The sequence below is a fragment of the Juglans regia genome, chromosome 7, assembly GCF_001411555.2.
Source record: "Juglans regia cultivar Chandler chromosome 7, Walnut 2.0, whole genome shotgun sequence".
NCBI lineage: Eukaryota > Viridiplantae > Streptophyta > Magnoliopsida > Fagales > Juglandaceae > Juglans > Juglans regia.
In genome coordinates this window covers 13,980,834-14,004,727 of record NC_049907.1, presented here as the reverse complement: position 1 = coordinate 14,004,727, position 23,894 = coordinate 13,980,834, and the positions used below count along the sequence as shown (strand labels likewise).

The 23,894-nt window shown below is 37.7% G+C and overlaps 1 protein-coding gene across 2 annotated transcripts; it reads right to left on the bottom strand.

Moving 5' to 3' along the window:
- On the bottom strand, positions 1 to 23,021 carry LOC109018657 (putative acyl-activating enzyme 19). Of its 2 annotated transcripts, XM_035692311.1 has the most exons (17): positions 22,525 to 23,021; positions 21,492 to 21,986; positions 21,124 to 21,320; positions 20,824 to 21,027; positions 20,007 to 20,732; positions 18,771 to 19,456; positions 17,768 to 17,843; positions 17,587 to 17,673; positions 12,130 to 12,173; positions 11,434 to 11,542; positions 10,194 to 10,253; positions 9,427 to 9,511; positions 9,248 to 9,312; positions 3,920 to 3,979; positions 2,617 to 2,661; positions 895 to 1,004; positions 1 to 794 (listed from the first exon to the last, which is right to left on the bottom strand). In XM_035692311.1, the coding sequence occupies exons 1-17, from the start codon at positions 22,787 to 22,789 to the stop codon at positions 494 to 496; spliced, it is 3,615 nt and encodes a 1,204-aa protein (XP_035548204.1). In that variant the 5' UTR covers positions 22,790 to 23,021; the 3' UTR covers positions 1 to 493. The 2 variants fall into 2 exon arrangements, with proteins under 2 accessions (XP_035548204.1, XP_035548205.1); XM_035692312.1 differs by lacking the exon at positions 21,492 to 21,986 and having other exon boundaries at positions 4 to 794.
- Positions 23,022 to 23,894: the final 873 nt, after the last annotated feature.

Sequence of the window (23,894 nt, the reverse complement as noted above, 5' to 3'; positions counted from 1 at the left end):
AGAAAAAGTTGAAAACAGATGGAAGCATCACGGAGAGCTGAACCCGTGTAAACCAAGTTCTTCCAATAAAGAGTAGACAATAAAAAACACAACCACGCTCAATTAAACTATTTAAAATAAAAACAATTTAAAACACAAGAATTTAAAAACCATATCCTTCAAAAATAGCCTTGGAGGCAGTGGTTGGACATCCACTCCCAAGCGTGGCCAACCACACTGTTTGAAGTGCAGTTGGCTGACCCAATATTGGTTCTCGCCACCTCCAACCACCTTGTGCAAGTGAACTTGCATGGGGTGACAAGACCAGCTCTGTACAGGGTTCTCCAGTCGTGCAGATGGATCTCCACACAAAATGGTGAGGTTAGCCAGCCATGGGAGTGGCTAGGGTAGTTGGCCCACCCCAATCACCCCTCTTGGGGTGGCCAGACTAGCCCTCCAAGGAATAGGAAGCCACCCCTTAAATTTTCTTTTCTTTATTAATTCTTTTATTTTTTTAATTTAAGAAAATTTTATTGGAGTTATCTCGTGTACCCCAGCCTTTTTGGACAAAAATCGGAGGCTGATCACCTTGACTTTCAATTTCAAGAGTAATGCAGTGCACGTAATCATCCCTGCAACCAACAAAAATCCTGCCACAAATCATGACAGGTGATGAGAATACATCTCCCTGTAGGTTCAGCCTTCCAAATTCCTGCACATATATTCCTGGTTGACTTGCCTCTCCGTTGATATCCCAACTACTGCTAACCCGAAGCAAACACATGCTTCCCGAACTGGAACAGACGCAAATCAACCTGGAAACATAATGAAAGGTTTATAAATGATCTAGTGTATGTGTATATATATACAGATTATATATATTCACGTTTTCTGCCAAGTCTACTTTTCCTCCACCTGTCAGATTTAAGCAAAGGATCAGATAGGAGCTGCAAGTGCTCATCCACACACGCAGATGCAGTAATTGGATCGCCAATATTGTATTCCCAGAGTAGATCTCCCTTTTCCTGTAATGAAATTCAGCAGTAACCAATGAGCAATAGTCAACAGAATGAGTAATTTGAATGTTTAGTTTACAACATCTGGAAAAGAAGTATTAAGATTCGTGCTGCAGCATTTTATTATTCAGGATGTCTATTTTAAATGGAGAAATAAATACTTAATCTGCTACAAAAAGTTTATTCACAAAGGTACTATATGCACAAAAGAGGACACCATGCCTGAGACTGGCGGACTTATTTTATGCTACTCTTACATGTGGATAGCCAGATAAGACGTGGATACTTGATGTGTAAGATTTCAACAACAAACCAATTTCTGAATGTAGGATTTTCTTTGTGCAGCTTTTCTGTTAACGTATTTATGAATTCCTTGATAGATTTTACTTGTAGTGAATAACAATGATTATCAAGTAACTGGATCGGTACTCACAAATTCGAGAACAAAAAATGAAGTCAGCTATGTTAGGAACTAGGAAGGGCAGATGGCCTTTCAACTTGAGATAAGGAAAAGCATTATCTCCTCGCTCTAATACTATATTAGAGGAATCCAAATAGACATGCAATAAGGTGGGATTCAAAACAACAGATTATGCAATTAAATCACTGTAAAGAAATAGAGAATTACCAACCACCCATTAAACAAAGCAGCCTATTAAAAGAGATCAAACTCTCAGTTCAAATTCGAGGATAGATTCTAATTGAGGTGAGAATGTGAGGCTTCTCTTTTATGTAGATTAGCTTCTTTTTGAAAGAGATCCTTTGGTCAGAAAACAAAAGGAGCATCTTGAAGTCTAGTGAGAAAAAGTGCAACCATCATCCAATTTCTCATCATTACAGCTCATCTCTCTCTTCTTTCTCCCTCTGTACATTCAAGAGTGTGTAGAAGAAAGCAAAACTTTTCCTTCTCTCTCTAGTTTCAAATAGTTGTTAGATCTATGATAGATTTGTTAGATCTGTCATGTCTTTGGATCTTTGTCAGATCTAGGTCAGTACTTTGGATACTTGTTAGATCTGTGATGGATGATGTTGGGTACTCTCCATATTCAGGTTATAGTGGTTACAAGCTTTGTAGTTTGTAGAGGATTATATACTCATCAAAGAATTGTGGTTTCATACTTTCCCTCCCTGCTATAATTAGAGACAGCTGTTGTTAGAGTTATTGCAGCCAAAGGGGGTGGGAGGTTTACTGCCACGAGGAACTGTTCTTGTGCTAGAGGCCTCAAGTCTCTATTTTCTTTCTGAATCCTCCAAGAGTTAGTGTGTGATGGAGTTTAATCCTCACTCGGGTACTGAACTGATTTGTGCAATTTAAGTCTGTGATATACTGTGGTGATTTGTTTGGTAGATGTTATTGCTATGGTGATGGTACGCTGTGATTATCTATTTAATAATTGCTGAGCTGTTGGTGGCAACTGAGTGAGTTTGTTTTTGTTCAAGTTTTTTTTCTTCTTTTTTTTTTCTTTTGTTGTTAATCCAGCATTGCATTACTACACAGCATACTGGTGTTTATATAGATTATTCAGTTTATTCTAATCAGCCACTTGCCCAATAAAAAAGTCATTACAGATGATCAAAATTATTTAGGACTTTTTTTGTACAAGATATTTGGGGAATTTACCAGTTCAAGTGAAGAAACACTTCCATCTCTGGAACATATAAGCACCTGTAGAATAACAAACAAAAAAAGACAATGTGTAAAGTAGCATCAGCATCAATACTATATGTTATTAGTAATGATATTAAAAGAGCATTCTTAAAATACCAGGACATGCCCAAACTTTATGATACTAAGGCATGTTAAGCAGGACAAAAGCTTCCACAAATTTGAGACGCTTCTGTTCATATATTATTATGATATCTTCTTCATAGAATAATCTTTAAGAAATAAGACATGCCCAAATATTATGTTCGTTTTGTCTTTCTTTCTTCTCAATTCTTCATTGTTGGGAACTCAGAAGGTTATCATAATTAGGTGTGCAAATAGAAGGTCATATAGAGTAGGGGGGTCACTATATTACACAACGAATTAGTTCAAAATCTCAAGGCATGCATCAATTTGATTTACCCTATGCATTACTTTATTAGGAAGTTGGCCACCAGATTTATAAAGCAAGAACTTTCGACAAAAAGAAAGAAACAAGAGAAAGTTTACATCAAAAGATATTGAAAACATTTTTTTTCTTTTTCTATATGGCAACTTGGACACGTACTTGATGAGTCTTGAACCTAGAACCTAATCTTCCACCCTGTTCTTATGTAAGGAAGTGCAATATGAGGCATTTCCTTTACTCCGATCGAGCCACTTCAGCATTTTCCTAATTATTTTAGTTCTTTTACTATTTTATTGATTGCATTAGTTTTATTACTCCCTTAATTACAAAACAAACATTTAAGGTACGTTTGGATCTCAAACTCATCTCAACTCATCATTATAACTTTTTCAAATTTCAACACAAAATATAATAAGCAATTCAACTTTTTCAAATCCCAAAATAATAATAATATTAAAAAATAATATTCTAACAATATTTTATCATCTCAACTCAACTCAGTTCAACATCCAAACGCAGCCTTACACTTCACCAATTGTGACCATTCACTGGTCCATCTCTCGTACATCCCCCTTGCTATTTTCCCTCCTGAAATGGTTTTAGATTTCACTTTTATTTAGTCCAACATACTTGGTCTCTGTCTGATGAACAATAAGTGTCTATTGAATCACATTCAGTACAATGGGCACCACCCAAGGGAGCAGGGGTCCACCCCCCGGCACCGGTATGGGGTGCCACGTCCTCCCTGTGCTGAAAATAAGTCTAAATATAGAAGATAAGGTTATCTCAGGTGGAAGAGGGGGAGGGTGATGAACTTCATAATCAATAATATAGATAACAAACTTTAGTTTCTTGAAGAAAATTATATACCTGAGAAGGAAGAGCAGCAGAAATGCAGGCTCCGGCAAATATTGGACCAGCAGTTCTATACTGAAGAAGCACAAAGGGTTGAAAAAATCATGGTAAAAGCCATGAGTCCAGCATGAACGTTAGAAAACTGAAAGCAAAATAAATTAAACCTCCTTCCCTTTAGACCTCATTTATCAATAAACTTCTGAAAGATGTTCTAGGTATAGACTGCACTCATAACTGGTTATTATATGACAGATAATTTTTCAACTTGAAAAATATTGGTTTGGAAATTTAGACATGTACCCTTAAAGTGGAATTAGGAAATATTATTTTCTATAACATTTACATCTGAGGTTCCACCCCTCTGGATATATCTCATGTTTTGTGAATCGTGTGCAAAAGCCTTTGACTAAGGGTTTGTTTACATGTGAGGTTTTCTTGAAAATTTCCGAAAGTGTTGAAAAACTTTGAGAGGTTGGTTTTTATGGGGTTTTGATGAAGTGGTGGGATCCACTAAAAAACTGTTTGAATTGAGAGTTTTTTTAGATGTTTTTATTGGGGGTCAAAAAAACCATAGGGTCTATTATAACTACGTTTGGGAGGAAAATTTTTGGTAGGGTTTTCATTAAAGGTTTGTAAAAGTTGTTCTAGTTTTTGTTTGTTAGAGAAATCGAGGCAAAACCTCGAGATGAACTTGAGATTATTTTGGTGTAAAGATGTTCGGATTGAAAGTGAAAAACTTTTGAGAAATTTTCAAAATTTTCTGGTTCCCAAACTTTTTTTTTTTTTTTATAAGTTTCATTGATATGAATGAAAATAGGCATAGCCCATGTACATAGGGAGTATATAGAAGACCATTCTCCTCATCACACCATGAACCTCCATCTCGCCAAATGGCCTCTCCAACCAAGAGACATTTTGCTGCTCGATAGACTCAAAGACAAGTCCATCAAGCTTTGGCCGCCACCCCATTTGTTGGTAAGCAAGTGATCGAAAAAATCAGGAACATGCTCTTGAATCACAGGGGCCTCCGAACAAACCACACCATTTATATTCAGCATCTCAATATTGTTGGTTCTCCTATGAGAGTTGACCACTCTATAGAAGAATTTCGTACTTCGATCCCCTTCTTTCAACCATAATACTCTTGATTTTTGGCACCAAGAAATATCTTCTAGTAGGATAACCCTCTCTAATTCTGAAACTACCCCTGACTTCCAAGATAATTCTTCCAAGGAAATAACCCGATCCTTCTGTATCAACTCTAACTCCTGTAGCTCCTCCAACATGGATTTTTTGCAGTCACCTATATTGCCAAAGGATTGAGCATTCTAGAGCTTTAAATCTCTTTTTAAAGCTTTTAGTTTACCTACAAGGACAAAACTAGGCGTGCCATAAATCTGATAAGAAGACCACTGATAAGTGTACGAAAGTGCACTCTAAATACCCTATTATTGGACTAAAATACTAAAATTTGAATAGAAATCATAAGAATTAATGTGTATTTTTTAATTGAGTTTCTATTTACTTTGAGATACTCCTAAGCAGATTTTTACATTTAATTTCAGGGTCTATAAAAGAGCAAGTCAAAACCCAGTCAAATTCAAGGACTTTAAAGTGGGCAAGACGTTGAAACAATTTAAGAACTTTCAACGAATGCAAGACTCTTCAAATAAGGATAATGATGAGGTTTGAGAGTAATTAGAATCAAGAGGAAAAAAAAACAAATCACAAAAGGAAACTGCAAGAAGTCAGAGTCCAAAACGCGCTAGGAGACAACCTGGACATACCTTAGTGTTTTGATCATAACTTTTCACTCACACATCTGATTGATGTGATTCTTAATACGTTGGAAAGTTATCTTAAAGGGCTACAAATTTGTCTCTAGTAAGGATTTCTAAATTCGAACTCCTGAAGCGAGTACGTGGCTGCCAAGTTGAGTCCTAAAATTTTTAGGCGATTTTTTATGCGGGAATCATGAAAACATTAGGGTTTATTTCCTACCCTATATAAGCATATCATTAGCATGAAATGAGAGAGTTTTTGAAAGGAGGCGGCACAGTTCTGGAGAAGAGAAAAATACCATTTTTATTTTTTAATTCTTCCATGGAGAACTAAATCTTAGGTAAAGCCTAGGGCGGAAATTGATTGGTGAAAATACTTTAATTATATTTCAATTCATAGATTAAGCTTTATTGTTTAAAATTCTAGAATTCAATTCTCTATTTGTTTTAGATATTATAAATTTGAGACAATTATATTAAATTTTGCTATGGTTTGATTTTATTGAACTATAGGATTATGAATATATGATTGTGACTTAAACAGGTTTTTCATGCCATTGATGTGATCTTTTGCTACATTATTGTTTATGAACATAATGTCGTCTTTAAATTTGATATTCATTTTTATATATGGAAACTGTGGTTTGTAAAGGAAGAATAGATTTTAAAATTAAATTTGAGAAAGTAGATGAATATAATGTCATATCTTCCAATTAGAAATTTGGTGTTATAATTCTTAATTGTATATATAGTTTGGACTGAAAAAATCAGAGTATTGGATCTGGTTAATGAAAGCCCAAAACTTTACTTGTCTTCTTATTCATGCCCTAATCTCATTTTAATTACGTGCTTTAAGTAGAATTTTTAAATTCTTATCATATTGTAATTTGATCTTTTCTTTTAAGCTTTCGTCTTGTTGTGTTTCTTCCGATTCCCTATGGATCAACACCCTGAACTATACTATAATACTGCATACTAGTTTGGGCATAATCAACCACCATTGTCTAACCTTATCCACAAAACCTCCAGTTTTCAGGCACATATTTTCAAACTTAAAGTACCGATGCCCTCCTTATATACCACCACAATCCAACAAGATAGGGGAATGATCCAAACATAGGCAAGGCAACCTCTTTTGACAAACATCCGGATAGGGAGTTTCTCATTCCAAAGAAACTAAAAATCTGTCCAATCTAGACCCCGTATGATTGTTGGACCACGTGAATGCTCCACCTATGAGGGAAATATCCACCAAACTCAAGTCGAAAATAAACTCCGAGAATTCCGTCATTGTTGGTCGCAGCCTACTTTCTCCTGAACATTCACTTGGGAATCTTATAATGTTAAAGTCACCACCTATACACTGATGTAGTTCCCACCAGCTATGAACTCCCGTTATTTCTTCCCATAATAGTCCTTTGTTGTTGTCCAAGTTTGGCCCATAAACACCAACAAAAGCACACAAAAAGTTGTCTTCCACATTCTTAAAGGAACATGTCATTGTGTATTCCCCTATGAAGCCCATAAATAGAACACCTCTTGAAGCCCCATCAGATGCAAGATAAGCCCAATCTACATTCATAAAGAACGTGCTAGCCCCTTCCCTTTGGATCTTTCTTGACTTGAGCTACCCTCATAGTGAAGAGCCTAAGTTAGTCTCTTTAGTTTCCTCTATTTTTTAGATCCTGATTTCTTGATCTAAGAATGACCAACTTCAATGGCAGTAAGCAAAGCCATGATTTGTTCCTCAAAACCCTCCCATTCCATCCCTACATAGTGTTGAATTTCATTCACCTTATGTATAACCCAATCAGAAGCTCTAAACTGACTTGGAACATACAGTTCAGAGGTATGGGCTACCCGACCATGTTGATCCTGTCCCTAGTTGCCCACTGCAAATCCAATGGCGTCCCCATCTCCTCCTCCGCAAATATGCAATCCCATTCAAGGAAGGCCTGCCTCGAAATTAGCATCTGTGAGGACCCAACATCAACACTATAGGCAAATCTCGCACTGGGCAGGTCTTTGGCCACGTCCACCTACTGTACAGCCTTTGCCGGAGGGGATACCATCAAAGATTCTAGAGCAACCACGTCCCTACTACTCATCAGGCCACATCCAACTACTGGGCAGATTTCCGCATTGTCTAGTTGTGGTGTGCCGAGAATCCGACCCTCGGTGGTGAGGAACGCTCAAAACCATTAAAGAGGCAGTTTTTGTCACCTCCCCCCCCCCAAAAAAAAAATCCCTACTACTCGTTGGCGTTGTCTGGCTGTGGTGTACCTCCAAGACCGGCTGATCACGGAACAAACGAAACCTTTGCCGGCGAGGTTGCCAGACTCCTGCCGACGAAGGGGCTCAAAGCACCACCCTCTCTGATTCTCCAAACTGTTTGAGTCCCAAGCATTGCCTTGCCTGCATTATGTCCCATGGGCTAAGGCCCCAAAGAGTGGCCCACTTGTCTCCTTTGCCCATCTGCAATACTGGGTCCAATTACCCCTGAGCCCAGGCCCACTTGTCCCACTTTGAGCTGACCAACTGCGGTGGACTTACTGAGTCCATTTGTCTTCGAGACCAGGTCTATACCAAGCCCTGCCCTTCTACCATTAAACTCCATGTCCATGCCCATGCCCATGCCCATGCCCATGCCCAAGCCCAGGCCCGAGCCCTACCCTTCCTTAGAACACCTTAATAAGAAATAAACCTTCTCCTGGAGTGCCTTTAATTGAAACTTCACGTCCAACAGTGTACAATGTACGCCTTCCTCTTCCAGACTGACAGCAAGCCTGCCACCGCCACCCTAAGCACTGACTGTATTTGTTGTAAGAGGAGCTTTGTCGATCCCATGCCCGTTATCTGGTCTTGCAAAGGCTCCTCTCCGCCACCTACGGTCTCATATATGCCCCTCCTTTGTTATGACTTAAGCCCCTCCCTTCATTTGCAAACCCCACAGTGCCTCTGCCATCCTCCTCCATCAATAACGCTCCATCTCTTCAGGTATGAAAATAAAACTACGCCTGCTGCCACCTCTGTATTATACTATAGCCAAGTAACAACCACTAGCATTTGAAAAATTCTTCGCTATGAAGTTGTGATTTCCTTCCCTTACCGTGGTGTATAAGTCCTTTTTTTCCCCCTTCAGACAGCCCTCCAAGGATTTAGTAAACCACTACATTGTGGACAACCCCATCCTCAGCTCATTCACCACCTTCCAGCTTCTCTCAGTTATTAGCAAGAGGCTTACATCCTTTGATAATGAAAAAACTTTTGATTCTATCACTAATGTTTTGAGAACCCCATTCTATCACATAGTCACCCTAACAAACACAACACTCAATCGTAACCTCGCCGTTACAAACCACCAAGCATCATCAGAGAAAAAAATGTCCTCATCTGAGTTATGGATGTACAGAGAGAATATCACTCATGGATGGAGAGAAACATGCGCGGGAATCTCATTTTAATGGCAAAGCAAGTTGATATGCAAATCATTCAAATCAATGAAGGGAAACTAAAGATAATGGTATGTAGTTAACACAAATATTAGGCAACGTAACAGTACCTGCCAAATGATGGATCCACTTGAGTCCAATGCAAGAACACGCCCATCCACCAAGCAACAAATAACTGCAGTGAAAAACAATGCAGGAAATTGTAGAAAACATAATACTCTAATAATACATAATACAAAGATCACAAAGGGAGAAGACAGGCAATTAATTGAATGAAGAACATGCATACCATTTTCATTTAGAGAACTGATAGTGAGAGAACCAAACACTGGCACTTCGAACTCATGCAGCCACAATATATTAAATGGTAAACTCTGCAAATACAAATCATAGCTTAAGTAAACAAATTAATCCTACCAAGTTAATTTGCGGGTAACGCAAGTTCATAAAAAAAACACACACACACACATTATAAGGGGAATGTACAAAGGTACAAGAATCATTAAATTTTCCACTAAAAGAACACCATATTTCAGCAAAAGAACAAGTAGTACTTGTTTCTCTTTCATTCCTTTTCAATTTCAATTATAGGTTGAACACCTTATCATCCTCTTCCTCCTAATCCTTCATAGTTCTCTTATATATTAATTAATTGTTGCTACTTTTTCCTATCCCAATAAAGAAATGGTTTTGCAGTAATTGTGGTGGTGAAGATGATAGTTCATATGATAAATGGGGGGAGATAATGGTGAATGACCATGTAGAATAATCATAAAATCATGCAACAAAAAATGTAAAAGAAACTGTGTATGTTGTTTACCTACTCTATGTTATTTTGTTTGCAGGATTTGAAAATAGAGTTTTTCCCTTAAATAAGTTTCCCTTTTCACTGCACTATGTAAGGCAAAAATCAAAATCCAAACTAAAGAATCCATTTCAAACACAATAACTGCAAATCCTATTGCCATTCTTGGCCAAATTTCCTGAACTTAGATTAGATACATCTTTGAGAAACACATTGTATTCTAATACACTGATAATTGAAATTTTCCATACTTTAATTGATATAGCTGTCATACGGCCACTTGTAGAAGCCACATAAAGTGTTTCATGCACCTACATCAAAAGTAAATTAGACATTATATCAGGTAAAAGACAAATCAATAATCTCCAAGTTAGGGGTATTCTGTTTTAGCAAGACATTTACCGAAAAAGAAACATGCACACACATGCACACAGTCAGTAGCAAGTTTAGCTTCTCAAGCCAAGAAACCAAAAATAATATCCCGTCATTTACACGATTCATTTGAAACACAAGCATGTGATCATGAAAATCTATACAGAACATATGGCAGAACTAATACCCCGTTACCCCACACCCTACCAAAAATAGAGAACCCATTTACAGCTCATGTCTGCAATCCCTACACCTTCCTTTTTATAATTTTTTTTTTATAAGTAAGACCTTCCTTTTTATAATTAATAATTCTTTATTGATAATCACAAAAGATGACTACAATTCCTAAACTGGTCAAACCTGATAAACACATGTTTTTAATGATTGTTTGGAGTTATTTATTTAAATACAAGCTACTCAAACAATATAGGTTATCTAGCTGCATTTAAATTTTAATTAAACGTTAGCCAAAAATGATCAAAATCGTACTTAGGTATTTCTTATCCATCTGCACAGAATCTTCATACCCATAACGAAACCAAAGTGCAACCACAATCCAAGAAAGATAGCCCAATACATACAGGCAGGGCTGTCCATCGGGTTGAGTCATGTCAGGTTCGGGCCATTTTTTAATCAACCCAAACCTGACACGACCTGTTTAACTCATTAAAAAATCATACACATATTTTATCATTCCTACCATTGGATAACAAAGGTAAAGACTATACAACAACAAAAATTTAAAATAAGTGACATACGTTTTAATTTAAAAATCAATTTCTAGCAAAAAATATGCAGCACGTCAACCCATGAACCCATGGGTTGACCCAACACAATCCATAAATTAATTTGGGTCAAATTCAGGTCGACCAAAATTGACCTGAATCCAATTATGCACAGCCACCCTATTATTATGTGTCGCGTTCGCTAATTGTGTAAAAATGTGTAAAAATTAAACTGGTGCATAACAAGATTATATAGACATATCGTGAAAACACATCACAATCAATGCAAGTGACAAAGTACTTCAAAACAAAAGCATTTTCTGGCAATCAACCAAGCATGATTTGTGAAGCAAAATTAAATGATTTGATCAATGACTGAATGCAAAAAATACACCTCATTGATTGCAGGCGATCCATATATACTTCCACCGCAAGGAAGCATATAAACACAGCAACGGTTTTCATAGTCAAGAGCATATAAGTTATGGTCATACGATCCACACCTGCAGATAATTGGTTGCAGATTTAAGTCCTTGTAAAAGAAAGGCTAGTGTCCTCTAGTAAATCAAATGCCTTAAAAAAACTCATATGAAGAAAACAAATCAATTATATACTACCTTCAAAGCATAGTCCCCACAACATACATAATGCCAAAAGTATACTCTTCTACCATCTCCAACTACAAAACTAATACAACCTGCAAACCTTTTCCAACCCACGGGTCCCACTGTAACATACGGGTCCAAATTTAAGGCTTAAAACTAGTATTATATTTTTATTTATTTATTTTATTTTGATTATCACCTTAGGAAATATGCTAATAGATAAATTAAAATAATGATTCTTTCCCTATCAAAACCAGACTACTGGCAAAAATGAACCATTCACTTTCTGAGATCAATGTACATTTTACGGGATACATTCATCACAATAATGCCATGTGTGATTATTGAAAGATGAAAAGGACAAAAATGGGTATCTTCAATCAGCATTACTAAAGGGATAATTGGTATCTCTCTATAATTGACAGGAGAGAAATAAAACCAGTTTAGTTGAAGAAAATGTAATAGGAAGTATTTGAAAACATTACCAAATCAAGTGTCTACGTATGTCTACAACTGGCTGTGACTTCACCTTCAAACATTAAAAGTGAAATTTGATCAGCCAAAACAGTGGATTAAGGAGGAAAAATAGCAATGCATTAGTTTTAGATGTACAGAGAAATAAGATAGAACCAACTTAACAGTATCAAAGACAAAATCAAGAGATTCCTGATGCAACTTTGAAGGAGTTTTCTTATCAATTGTCCTATATATACAGAGAGAAGCGACTAGATAAATACCTACCTTGCAGAATACTTTTGTTTTTAAGTGAATAGTTTTAAAATAGAAAGAAATAATGCAAACACCAATATGCACCTCTGCCTTTAACTGTTAGGCAGAATAACCAACAAATTTTTTTCTGATAAATTTTTTTTGATAAGTAAATCAGAATCTTTATTGAGTAGGATGAAACTAGGCAATGCCCAAGTATACAGGAAGTATACAAAGTGAGACACCTAATTACATTCTATTAAGCTGAAAAGAAGATAGGAACTCATGAATATTCCCGCCCTTCAATACAATAGCAGAAAACCACTGTAAAAGAGAAAATATAAAAAAATTCCAGATTTCCCCCACTGCACGCTCCTTGTTGTTAAAGCACATATCATTCCTTTCCGACCATATACACCACATTAAGCACAAAGGTATCATTCGCCACACTGCTGCCAGTTGAGCGCTATTATGCTTCCTGTTCCAGCACGCTAGTAGTTCCACCACACTCCTAGGCATGACCCAACTTAGCCCGGCTCTATTGAGAATACCATCCCATAACTCCCCAGCCACCTCACAATGTAGAAGCAAATGATCTATCGATTTCTCATTCCTTTTACACATATAGCACCACTCCATGACCACCATACCCCGCTTCCTCAAATTGTTAACCGTCAAGATCTTCCCAAGCGCAGCTATCCAAGTAAAAAACGCAACTTTAGACGGCACGGAGACCTTCCAAATACTCTTCCACGGAAAGAATGTGGACGGCTGGCCTGTCAAAACCTTGTAGAAGGACTTAACTGTAAAATTTTTTCTCTCCATGTGAATCCACAACATACAGTCACCTCCATTTCCTCCTAACTTTGCTGAATACAAGTAGCTGTAAAAATCTGTCATCTCATCAAGTTCCCAATCCTGAGCATTTCTAGTAAACGTGACATTCCAAGTAACCGTCCCGTTGGCACGACACAAAACATCTGAAACTGCAGCTTGCTGAGTCCCAACCAAATTAAATGCAGCTGGAAAAGCAATGGAAAGAAGACTCTCCCCACTCCAAGCATTGAACCAGAAACGAGTTCTTACTCCATCCCCCACCTCAAACCTAATATGTTTTTCAAAGGTGTTCCACCCTTTCTAATAAATTTCCATAGACTTGCTCCATAAGACCCCCTACCCTCCTTAGAACACCATCCCCCCACTCACTACCATACTTATGGTCAATAACCTCCCTCCAGAGCAAATTCCTTTCCATATAATACCTCCACAACCACTTTCCTAAGAGTGCTTTATTGAAGATGCTCGAGTTTCTCACCCCTAGCCCATCGTTCGCAAACCAATAGCTCACCCTTTGCCAACTTTTTTGATAGGTCACCCTTTGCCAACTAACAAGGTGAAATTTAATATCCTCCCCCATGCCACCCCACAAGAAAGCTCTAAACAACTTATCGATTCGGTTTGCCACTCCCACCAGGATTGGGAAGAGAGAAAGATAGTAAGTGGCAGGTTGGAAAGAGTGCTTTTGATAAGTGTTATCCTTCCCCCTTTTGATAGGTAGAGTCGCTTCCACCCCGATAATTTTTTCTCAATGTTCTCTAACACCCCATCCCAAATACTCTTTGCTTTAAACAGCGCCCCCAAGGAAAGTCCAAGATATTTCATAGGGAGGGAAGCGATTTTACAAACCAACAACTCTGCAAGAGAGGCAATATTACTCACCTCCCCCACGGATACCAACTTCGACTTCCCCAAGTTCACCTTGAGTCCCGAAACAACTTCAAAACACAACAAAACCGCCCTTAAAGCTTGAATCTGGTCGCTAACAGCATCACAAAAGATAAGTGTATCATCCGCAAATAATAAGTGAGAAATCAAACTAACACCATTACTGTTGTTGCCCACTGAGAAACTAGCAATAAATCCCCCCCTAACAGCGGCCTCCATAATACGACTCAATGCCTCCATTACTAAAACAAAGGTGATAGTGGATCCCCTTGTCGCAAACCCCTCAAAGGCTGAAAAAAGCCATAATATTTTCCGTTGACTAGAACCAAAAACCGAGCGGTAGAAACACAACGTTTAATCCATTCGCACCACCTGTCCCCGAAGCCACATCTTCTAAGCATATAGAATAGGAAATCCCGGGACACATAGTCATAAGCCTTTTTCATGTCTAACTTGCAAAGGACCCCTGGAATGCCTTCTCTTAACCGGCTGTCCAAACACTCATTTGCTATCAAAACTGAATCCAAAATTTGCCGACCCAGAACGAAAGCATTTTGAGGTTTAGAAATGAGTTTGTCCATCACCAAACTCATACAATTAGCCAGTACCTTTGAAATGATTTTGTAGATCCCACCTATCAAGCTAATAGGCCAGAAGTCTTTCAAGCCTTGAGCACCTACTATCTTTGGGATAAGAGCAATGAAGGTAGCATTTAATGACTTCTCAAACTTAAAATTAGAATGAAAAGCATGGAAAATATGCATCACTTCCTCCTTCACTATCTCCCAACACTCCTGAAAGAAAGCCATAGAAAAACCATCTGGGCCCTGGGCTTTATCCTTACACGTACCTTTCACCACTAGATGCACCTGCTCTTCCACAAATGGCCTCTCCAACCAACCTGATACCTCCAAGTCCAGCTGGTCAAAAAATAGGCCGTCAAGTTTGGGGCACCATTCTACTTTTTCAGCTAGGAGCTCCTCGTAATACTGCACTATATGTTCTTGAATCTCTTCGGGGGACTATAACACATTTGAACCTAAATGAAGGACTTCAATAGCATTGTTGCGCCTATGAGAGTTAGCCACCTTATAAAAGAACTTAGTGCATTCATCCCCCTCCCTCAACCAAAGCACCCTTGATTTTTGCCAACAAGATATTTCTTTCATCAGCAAAAATTTCTCAATTGTCACCACCACATCCTTCCTTAACAAAGAAACCTCATTCACGTCCCCTTCCTCCAACTCTTGCAACTCATCCCAAAGAATGTTCTTCTGCATTTCCGTATGTCTAAACACTTCTTCATTCCACTTCTTCAAGTCAACCTTTAGGGATTTAAGTTTCCCTGCCACAATGAAACTAGGTGTGCCCTCAAAAGAGTAAGCTTCCCACCAAGCCCTTACCTTCTCCACAAATCCTTCAACTTCCAACCACATATTCTCAAATTTGAAAGGTCACCTAACCCCATGAATACCACCGTAATCAAGCAAAATTGGAAAATTGGAAAATGATCGGAACATACCCGTGGCAACCTTTTCTGACATAAATCCGGAAAGTGCGTCTCCCACGAAGAAGAGACTAACCTTGACCACACTCGATTGTTGGACCAAGTGTCCCCTAACCAAAGGAATATCCACCAGATTTAACTCAAATATCAACTCTGAGAAGTCTTCCATTGCTCTTGTCGATGAAGATACCCCCGCCCTCTCACTAGGAAACCGAACAGTGTTGAAATCACGACAAAACATTCAAGGTAAATCCCATAAAGAGTGCAAACCTGCCAATTCCTCCCACAAAAAGCTTCTTTCATTATCCACGTTGGACCCATACACCCCTGCAAGAGCCCACCTCCACCCATCCTCAATATTCCTAAAGGATACAGCCATAGAAAAAAAAACCTAATGCAATCCTCTATCATCTCCACCACTCTCTTGTCCCACATCTCCACCACTATCTTGTCACACATCACCAACACACCTCCCAGACCCCAGACGAAGCTAAATAGCACCACCCCACAAAGGAACAACCCCACAAACTACGAATTATGTTTCCATCGACACCACTCAACTTGGTTTCTTGTAAACAAACAATGTCAACTTTCCAATTTCGGAGAAGGGATCTAATACGAAGGCATTATTCACGCCATTGATCCCTCTTACATTCCAAGACAGTATTTTAGGCTTCATTAACAAAAGTAGCATCCCTCCCTTTTGCTCTGTCTCTCCCCAAAGTTCCCTCCTTATTATCGTAGTTAATGGAGCATTGCAATCTTTTCAACTCTCTCTCCTTTCTAACAGCTGACTTCATGACCGAGGAACGACACCCACCCGCTTCAATAGCTACTAGAAGAGCCATGAATTGTTCTTCATAGCCCTCACAGGAAAGTCCCACCCAACCATGAAGCTCCTCTACTTCTTTTAATACCCAATCTGATGCTCTAGGTGTAATCTGAGGTAGGAGCATCTATAAGGCTAACGGGCTACCCATCTCCTCTCCTCCTCACTGTCCTCAGAGTCCACAAAAAAACTCAAAAGACTAGTACCCTCCCCTATTGGGCTTATCTCCTTTCCCACAGCAGAATCCACAAATTCCCCTTCCTCCAATGCCGGCACAAAGGACACCACATTTAACCCTCCCAAAGCTTCCTCAGAAGATATCGGGATTTTTTGTGCCTAGTTAGGACGCAATGGCTAGACAGCAGAGACCAAGACAACCTCGTATGTGTTAGACTTCTGTCCTGAAACTTCCCCTTCCTCATAGGAATTGCTCGCAACCCTACCACTACTCGCAAACGTCTCCACTAGCCTCGTCGCACTTGTCTGTGCGCCAGCGACCTCCGTCGAGGTGGTCTGTGCAACTATCGGAAGACCGTGGACACCCTAAATAATTTTGTATGGATGAGGAGAGAGAGAGAGAGAGAGAGAGATCCATAGGATTTAAAACATATTGCACAAAAAAAGTGAAAACTCAAACACTTGAGTATTTTTTTCCTTAAACAAACATTTAAGCATTAGCATTAAAAAACATCATAGATATATTAAAAATGAAAAATTTAAAAGAAAATGAACTATGTAATGTATTTAAAAGCTTCAATTTACACTGAAATCTGCTTTATATTAGCATTTAGTTTAGTTTAAAACTTGTAGCTGAAATTCATTAAATTTATTGCTTTAATCGACAAAAGAAAAGTCCCCCCACCCCGGGACGCAAGCCTGGAGGACCCATTATCTGAGCAGCTGTGATTATCACAGATAATTTTTCTAATGTTTTCATGATTGGGGATGAACCATGAAATCATAAGGTCCAAAACCCGACAAAATCTTCAAACATGTTATATATGTCATATCTGCTAGTTAAATACTTCATCTAGAACAAAATAGACCCTATACTTGTATTTTACATCCTCAAACATTTTCTACCCAAATGCTAGGAGACCACAAGAAGTAGAAATTTCTTTAGACAATAAGGAATGAGAACGAGAACGAGGCAAAACATTAAAAATACCATACCTCACCAGATGTTTGGAATGTCCAGCATATGTTGCCATTCAAAAAATCCAGAAAGTAAATTTTCCCTTCATAACACCCAACTACAACCTAATAGAGATAGTACAGTTTACAATATAAATTAATTAGATATATTTCCTTGTGGAATAAAATGATGGAAGCACACAATAAAACAAAGGAAAACCTGAGAAAAGTCGCCAAGAATTGCTGCTGAACATTCAATTCGCCCTTCTAGTTTGATCTCCCACTTGACAGAACCACTGAACCCAATCATGTAAAAGCACAATGCTTGAGACAAAATATAATCATTAACGCTATAAAGTTTGTGCATGGCAGAATGAAATCATGTTCCTAAAACAGAATGATGAGCATTCAACATACAGTACAACTAAAATAAAACATTAGAAGCTTCACTTCCAATGTGAAAGTTCCAACAATATTAGCCACTGTGCATTCAAGGGTGGGATGAAACAATGAATATGCATGGTAGAATCTTTGACAAATGGTTCAGCAGGCATTGCAACCCTATCTACCAATTTTATTACAAAGGGTATATAAGGTGCCAGTCAACCAAACCCAGTACTAAATATCATCACATAGTGACTGTTTCTGGGTTAAAACATGAGAATTGCGAGAGGAAATCGGAATCTAATTAGAATTATGCAACTAAAATTAAGCAACTCAAATAGCTAATAGGGAACCATAATTCAAGGCCTAGTGGGCTCTAATACTGTGTCAAAATAAAACAAAAAGAAAATCTTTAACTCCAATGGGGTTTTGCTGATGAGCTCTTGCTCATATTTCACACCTCTCCATCCCCTTCCCCTGCTGCTATGTAATTACTGGATGAAAGATGTGTGGCCATTGGCTAAGCTACAGTTTGCGTTTTATACCTACCAATTGAAAGTGATGGTAGGATTAGGATTGGGTCTCATTTTGAGGTAAAGCAAGAGATTGGAGAAGAGTACACACTTAAGTTTTTTTTATAAGAGTACACACTTAACATAAAAACACACACTGATATATATATATATAAATTGCGGTTTTGAGAATATACAGTACGAGAGAACAAATTTAAATCAGATCATCTTAAGGTAAAGCTGACAAACTAAATATATTAGAATCATTCTAAAGATCATGGAAAAAAATGACTAAATTCCAAAAGAAAAACACAAGATGATCTATACCTTTTGCCAGAAATACACAGAAATTTACAAGAGTGGGATCCAATAAATAAATAGATATCCTGGCCTCTAAACACAACCATCGGTGATGCATCAATGCAAGACTCCATGTGAACTTTCCAAAAGTCTTGCATAAAACCGTTTCTACCTCTTGGGATCTTCATAGACCAACTTCCTTGGTGTACATCATTGCCCCTGTACCCCCCTTCATAAATAACCTTGTTGCCCCAGCTGATTGAACATGACACAAAGTCTAACGAAGAATTCCATAGATACCCACCCACATGACCAATATCATCTGAAGCAAAATGTATATTCGAATCCATCTTTAAGCATTTAGAGACTAAAGCATTAGTGCCATCCATTCCAACAGAGGTGTTCGATAGACTCCCCTGTGGTTTAAAGATAAGAGGATTGGGAGCCACAGACTTCATAGAAAGAAGCATGTTCCTCTTACCACCATCAATATTCATCTCCAAATTACCATCTTTTTTGACATGTAAATCACATGGTCCTTTTTGCTCCAGAAGCGCAAGATAAAGCTTGGATGGACTGGGAAAGTAATAGATTAATCTCATATTAACCCCTAAATTATGTGAAAGATGTGCCGAAGTGATAGAATTACCGCCCAAAGTAAAAAAGTCATCATCATCGGAAACCTCTTCAACCATTAAAGCATCACAAAAAGCCTGTCAGATAGACGGTAAAATATATTTACATCATGGGTTATTCAGAATAGGTAATATCAGTTTACATATATCAATGAGTTGTGTTCACAGACAACTTTTTATCTTTGCAGGGTCAATTGAGGATGAAAGAATCAATAATGACCAAACCATGTACAGTGTCGTCCATGCCAATTCTCTTTTCCAAAATGGGAATGGAGATAGTCATATAGTAAGTAATATGCTAATGGACCATAAAGAAATCAAGCTGAGCAATTATTGAAAAGTAACTAGCCCAAAATAGCATATACAGAAACAGATTCCATCCAGGACAGGTTTCCTGGATCCATCACTATATCTCACGCAAAGGTCTTCCACAACAAGAATGCTGTGTTTAAACATAACCTAATTTAGGAGGACAACAAGGGTTCTGGTCTTCTGGATGCACACCAATTGTCCCCATACCATCTAGAATGCTCTCTTCCATAATTAGATTTAAAGAATGCTGTAACCAAATAAAAATAAATAATAAATAAATAAAAACTAGAAAGCATGAAAAGGATAAAGAGCAAACCTTTTTAATAACTTGTAACAGGTCACTGTTTCCCTCGTCACCAATCGTATCTTCAACATGTTTAGTGAGAGATGATGAACTTTCCAACAAACCATAATCAACTTTTCCACTAGAAGATACAGGTAATGACTCTCTAAAGGTGAAGCAGTTAGGAAGCATGACTGCCGGAAGTTTTTCAATCATCCAACTTCGGATAGAAGATCTGAATATCTCACAGGATCTTTCCTCTTTTAAGACTATAAATGCTTCAAGAACCACAAGTTCCCCATGAGCGTTCCTTGAAATTACAGAGATTACAGCAGCATCAACTACATCAGGATGTCCCCTTAACACATCTTCAACCTCCTCTAAAGCAATACGATGCCCATTAACCTTCACAGTGCGGTCTTTCCTCCCCAAGAAAACCAAGTCACCACTTTGCAGCCGTCTAGCAAAATCACCAGTTTTATAAAATAGTTGACTTCCATGTTTAGTGAAACTGCTACCAACAGAGTTATGACGCAATTTTTCGCCATCCAAAGCCACAACGGTAGAATCAGAATAGTATCCACTACACAGGCACGCACCACGAACGTATATTTCTCCCTGATTGGGTGTGTCATTTTCGCAAACAAGCAGTACATCACAGTTAGAAATAGGGATACCAATTGGGACACTTGTTAGCCTCTCCCTCTCCAAAATCATTGGCAACTTCTTGCAGTCAAAATACATACAATCACCTGATACCTTAATCCAACAAAGTTGATTTAGCAGTCATCAACAATGAATCCTAAAAGCATTACTCAACCTAATAAAAATGTGAATCTATATTTCTAACCTCTGTACTCCCATATAAGTTTAAAATAAAGGTCTCTGGTGATAACTTGCAAAGCATATGCCACAAGGATAAAGGCAGAACTTCACCACTTAGCACTAATAATTTTAATGAACACAGAGTGCCCCTATGGCTCTGACTTTGCAAAGCAGGAAGTATTGCCCTAATCAATGATGGAACAGCAGTAAGCCTGGTAATGAAATAAGCCTGCAAAAAGAGTTTGAAATTAAAGGTGAGCAACAAAAAGCAAATTCTGGAATTATAAGTTCAAGAAAATAATGGAACCTCAACATCGAAGTGTACCTGTAGAAAATTGACAACAGAAAACAAATTCTCTTTTAGTTCATTGAAAGGAGGTATAACCAATGTACAAGTAGTTAGAATAGCAGCGAGAAATTCTTGCAGATGGTCAATAAAGCTAATCGATGTCTTGAATAATAAAAGTTCCTCTGCTTGCATTGGATACAGTTCTTGCATCCACAAAAAGCGATTTAGAAGACCTATAAATAAATGAAATATCTAAGAATCCATAAGAAGAACAAAGGAGTCCATTGGAAACGAAGAGAATCCCAGAGAAAAATAAATTATATAAAAGAAACAAGATGGAAAAAGAGAGGCTACACTCTAATACTTAAAGAACAAATTTTGGTTGAGATATGATATTGCGCAACCTTTTTCAGTGCCACAAACGCCTTTAGGCTTTCCAGTTGATCCTGATGTGTACATCAAATAGCTGAACAGTCTTTCTTCTCTAATTTTACAAGGACATACTAATGTTTTTGCCCGAATACACTCTTGACGATTTTCTTCCATGGAAAAGCACAGCACAGGACAGCTGCAGAGTTCTACTAGCCAATGTGATCTATCAAGCAAGTAACTGCAACTCCTCCCAGATGAAGGAGCACACCCAATAATCAGATCAGCACCTGACGAACCAATGAGTGATAATATCCTCTCTTTCGGCCATGAAGGATCTAGAGGCATGAAAGCCTCCCCACTTCTTAATACAGAAAGAACAGCAACTATGTATTCCACAGAAGGCGGCATGAATAATCCCACTATTTTTGGCACATACAAATTCTCAAATTCAGGCCACTGCTCTGCCCTCAGTGCTGAAGATTTGGTCATTTGAGCATGATTGAGCAGCTCATTATAAGTATTATTACCTTCAAGAAAGCTAAGGATGAGAATGTAGCATCACACATAAAACCAAAGACGCCTTCTAAGTTTGCCTTATCAGATTACTTCCACACATTCGATTCCAAGAAGTTCATGCTTTCTAAAATGATCCAAAACCGACGCTCCACGTTTTTTAAATGAGCTCAAAAACTTTTGCGTCCTCAGTCAGATTGCACTTCACTTACTGCTAAATTTCCTACTATCTCTGAGAGCTTGAAAGATTTAGCCATAGGCAGTTCACGTAAATAATAGTATGATAATCTCTTCTTTTTAATTGTTTTTATCTTTTATTTATAAAGTTTTTTCAATTACTTCAGTTTCCATGTAACAATATGTTCTCTGGTGTCGGATTCGGTGATTGGATCATTGGAGACAAAAGAAAAACGAAATTTTCGAAATTTCCAACACAGAAACTAGCATGTAGAGAGCCCGTCAAAAAACTATAGTAAATCCTTTGTTACCGGCCACTTTTAATGGTAAAGAAAATGAGGAACAAAAACAATTTTCCATAGAAAAGAATGAAACCTTGTGCTGGGAAGAGAATGGAGCTGAGGCGAGCACTAAGGGAATCAACGGACTCCGAAACATCAGAGTAAGTGAAGCACCGATCACCGTGGTACACGGGAGGGAACGGCAATTTCGCTCGCTGCTTGAGATGTCCGGAGAGCTGCACCCCACCGGAGGCGTGTATGACCGCGATTTTGTTAGGATTATTGGATGCGGCTCTCAAGAACAGGTGTGAAATGCAGCAGCACTCGCCTGTCTCTCCGCTCACGCTTTCATCACTCATTCCGACCTCCGTTGCAGAATGACTGCACGACGGAAAGGAAAGGAAAAGAGACTAGCAAACAAATTGAACGAGAACGATAGATATACCAAAATTTCATTCATACTTAGTCCAAGTGATTCGGGAATGAAATTTAAGCACTCTCCCACCCACAAGGACCACGACCAATTTTGCCTGCCCGGTCAGTATATAATTCTTTTCTTCCGATCGGTCCGATCCTAAGAAACAAACTGGGAATTTAATGGCATGTTTGGGGGGGTCTCAGGTTGATGCAATGATACGAAAAACTTTTAAAATCTTTTATATTTTTTTTTATAATTTTTTTTCTTTTACAAATATCACTCAAATCTAAAATTTTTTTTAATTTTTAATCTTTAAATTTTTATTTAATTATTAGTTAATCATTACAGATTTTATAAATTTCAAAACAAAATAAAAAATCAATATAAACTTTTTCAAATTTCAAAATAAAATAATATTAAAAAATTATATATAAACAATTTTTAACTTTATAATATTTTTATTCAATTTTTCCTCTATCTATTTTCATTAGTAATGCTAGCTATAAGTTTCAAATAGATAAGTTTCATACAGTCATTTTGTAAAACTGTGTATCCCACTAAAATAGAAAAAGCTTTTGTATATTTTTTCATAGTGAGTCCACTTTTTTACAAAGGGCCTATGCAGAACTTATTTATTGAGCTTGTATAAATCATTTCTATTTCTCATGATTCATCTTAAATCATTTCACTATTATTCATAGATCATTTTACTACTATTTACATAATTCTGAGATACTCCAAATGTATAAACGAGCCAATAAAAAAAGTAATACTCATACGGACTAAACATGAGACTTGTACATGGACCGACATATTGTCGTATAAATAGTAACTATTTTCATTTTTGTTAAAAAATATTAGGGTTAAATGGCTCTTATCATTTCGTCATCTCCTATCCTAAAAAAATCTCATATCTCTCATATCTTGAAATATCCAACGTCTCTAAAGTGGGCGTACTCATAAATGAAAATGTTGGTTTCAACATATAAATAGAGGTCATAGTTTACACCTAAGGTCAAAAGAGAAGCAAACAGAATGTTATGCCA

Bases quoted from the DNA above. Each gene is read 5' to 3' on its own strand.
- LOC109018657 (XM_035692311.1), bottom strand. From the start codon at position 22,789: ATGAGTGATGAAAGCGTGAGCGGAGAGACAGGCGAGTGCTGCTGCATT. The intron at 20,733-20,823 runs GTTAGAAATATA...TGTTGGATTAAG, and splicing joins ACTTATATGGGAGTACAGAG to GTATCAGGTGATTGTATGTA. The intron at 10,254-11,433 runs GTGTATTTTTTG...CTTTTGATGTAG, and splicing joins GATCGCCTGCAATCAATGAG to GTGCATGAAACACTTTATGT.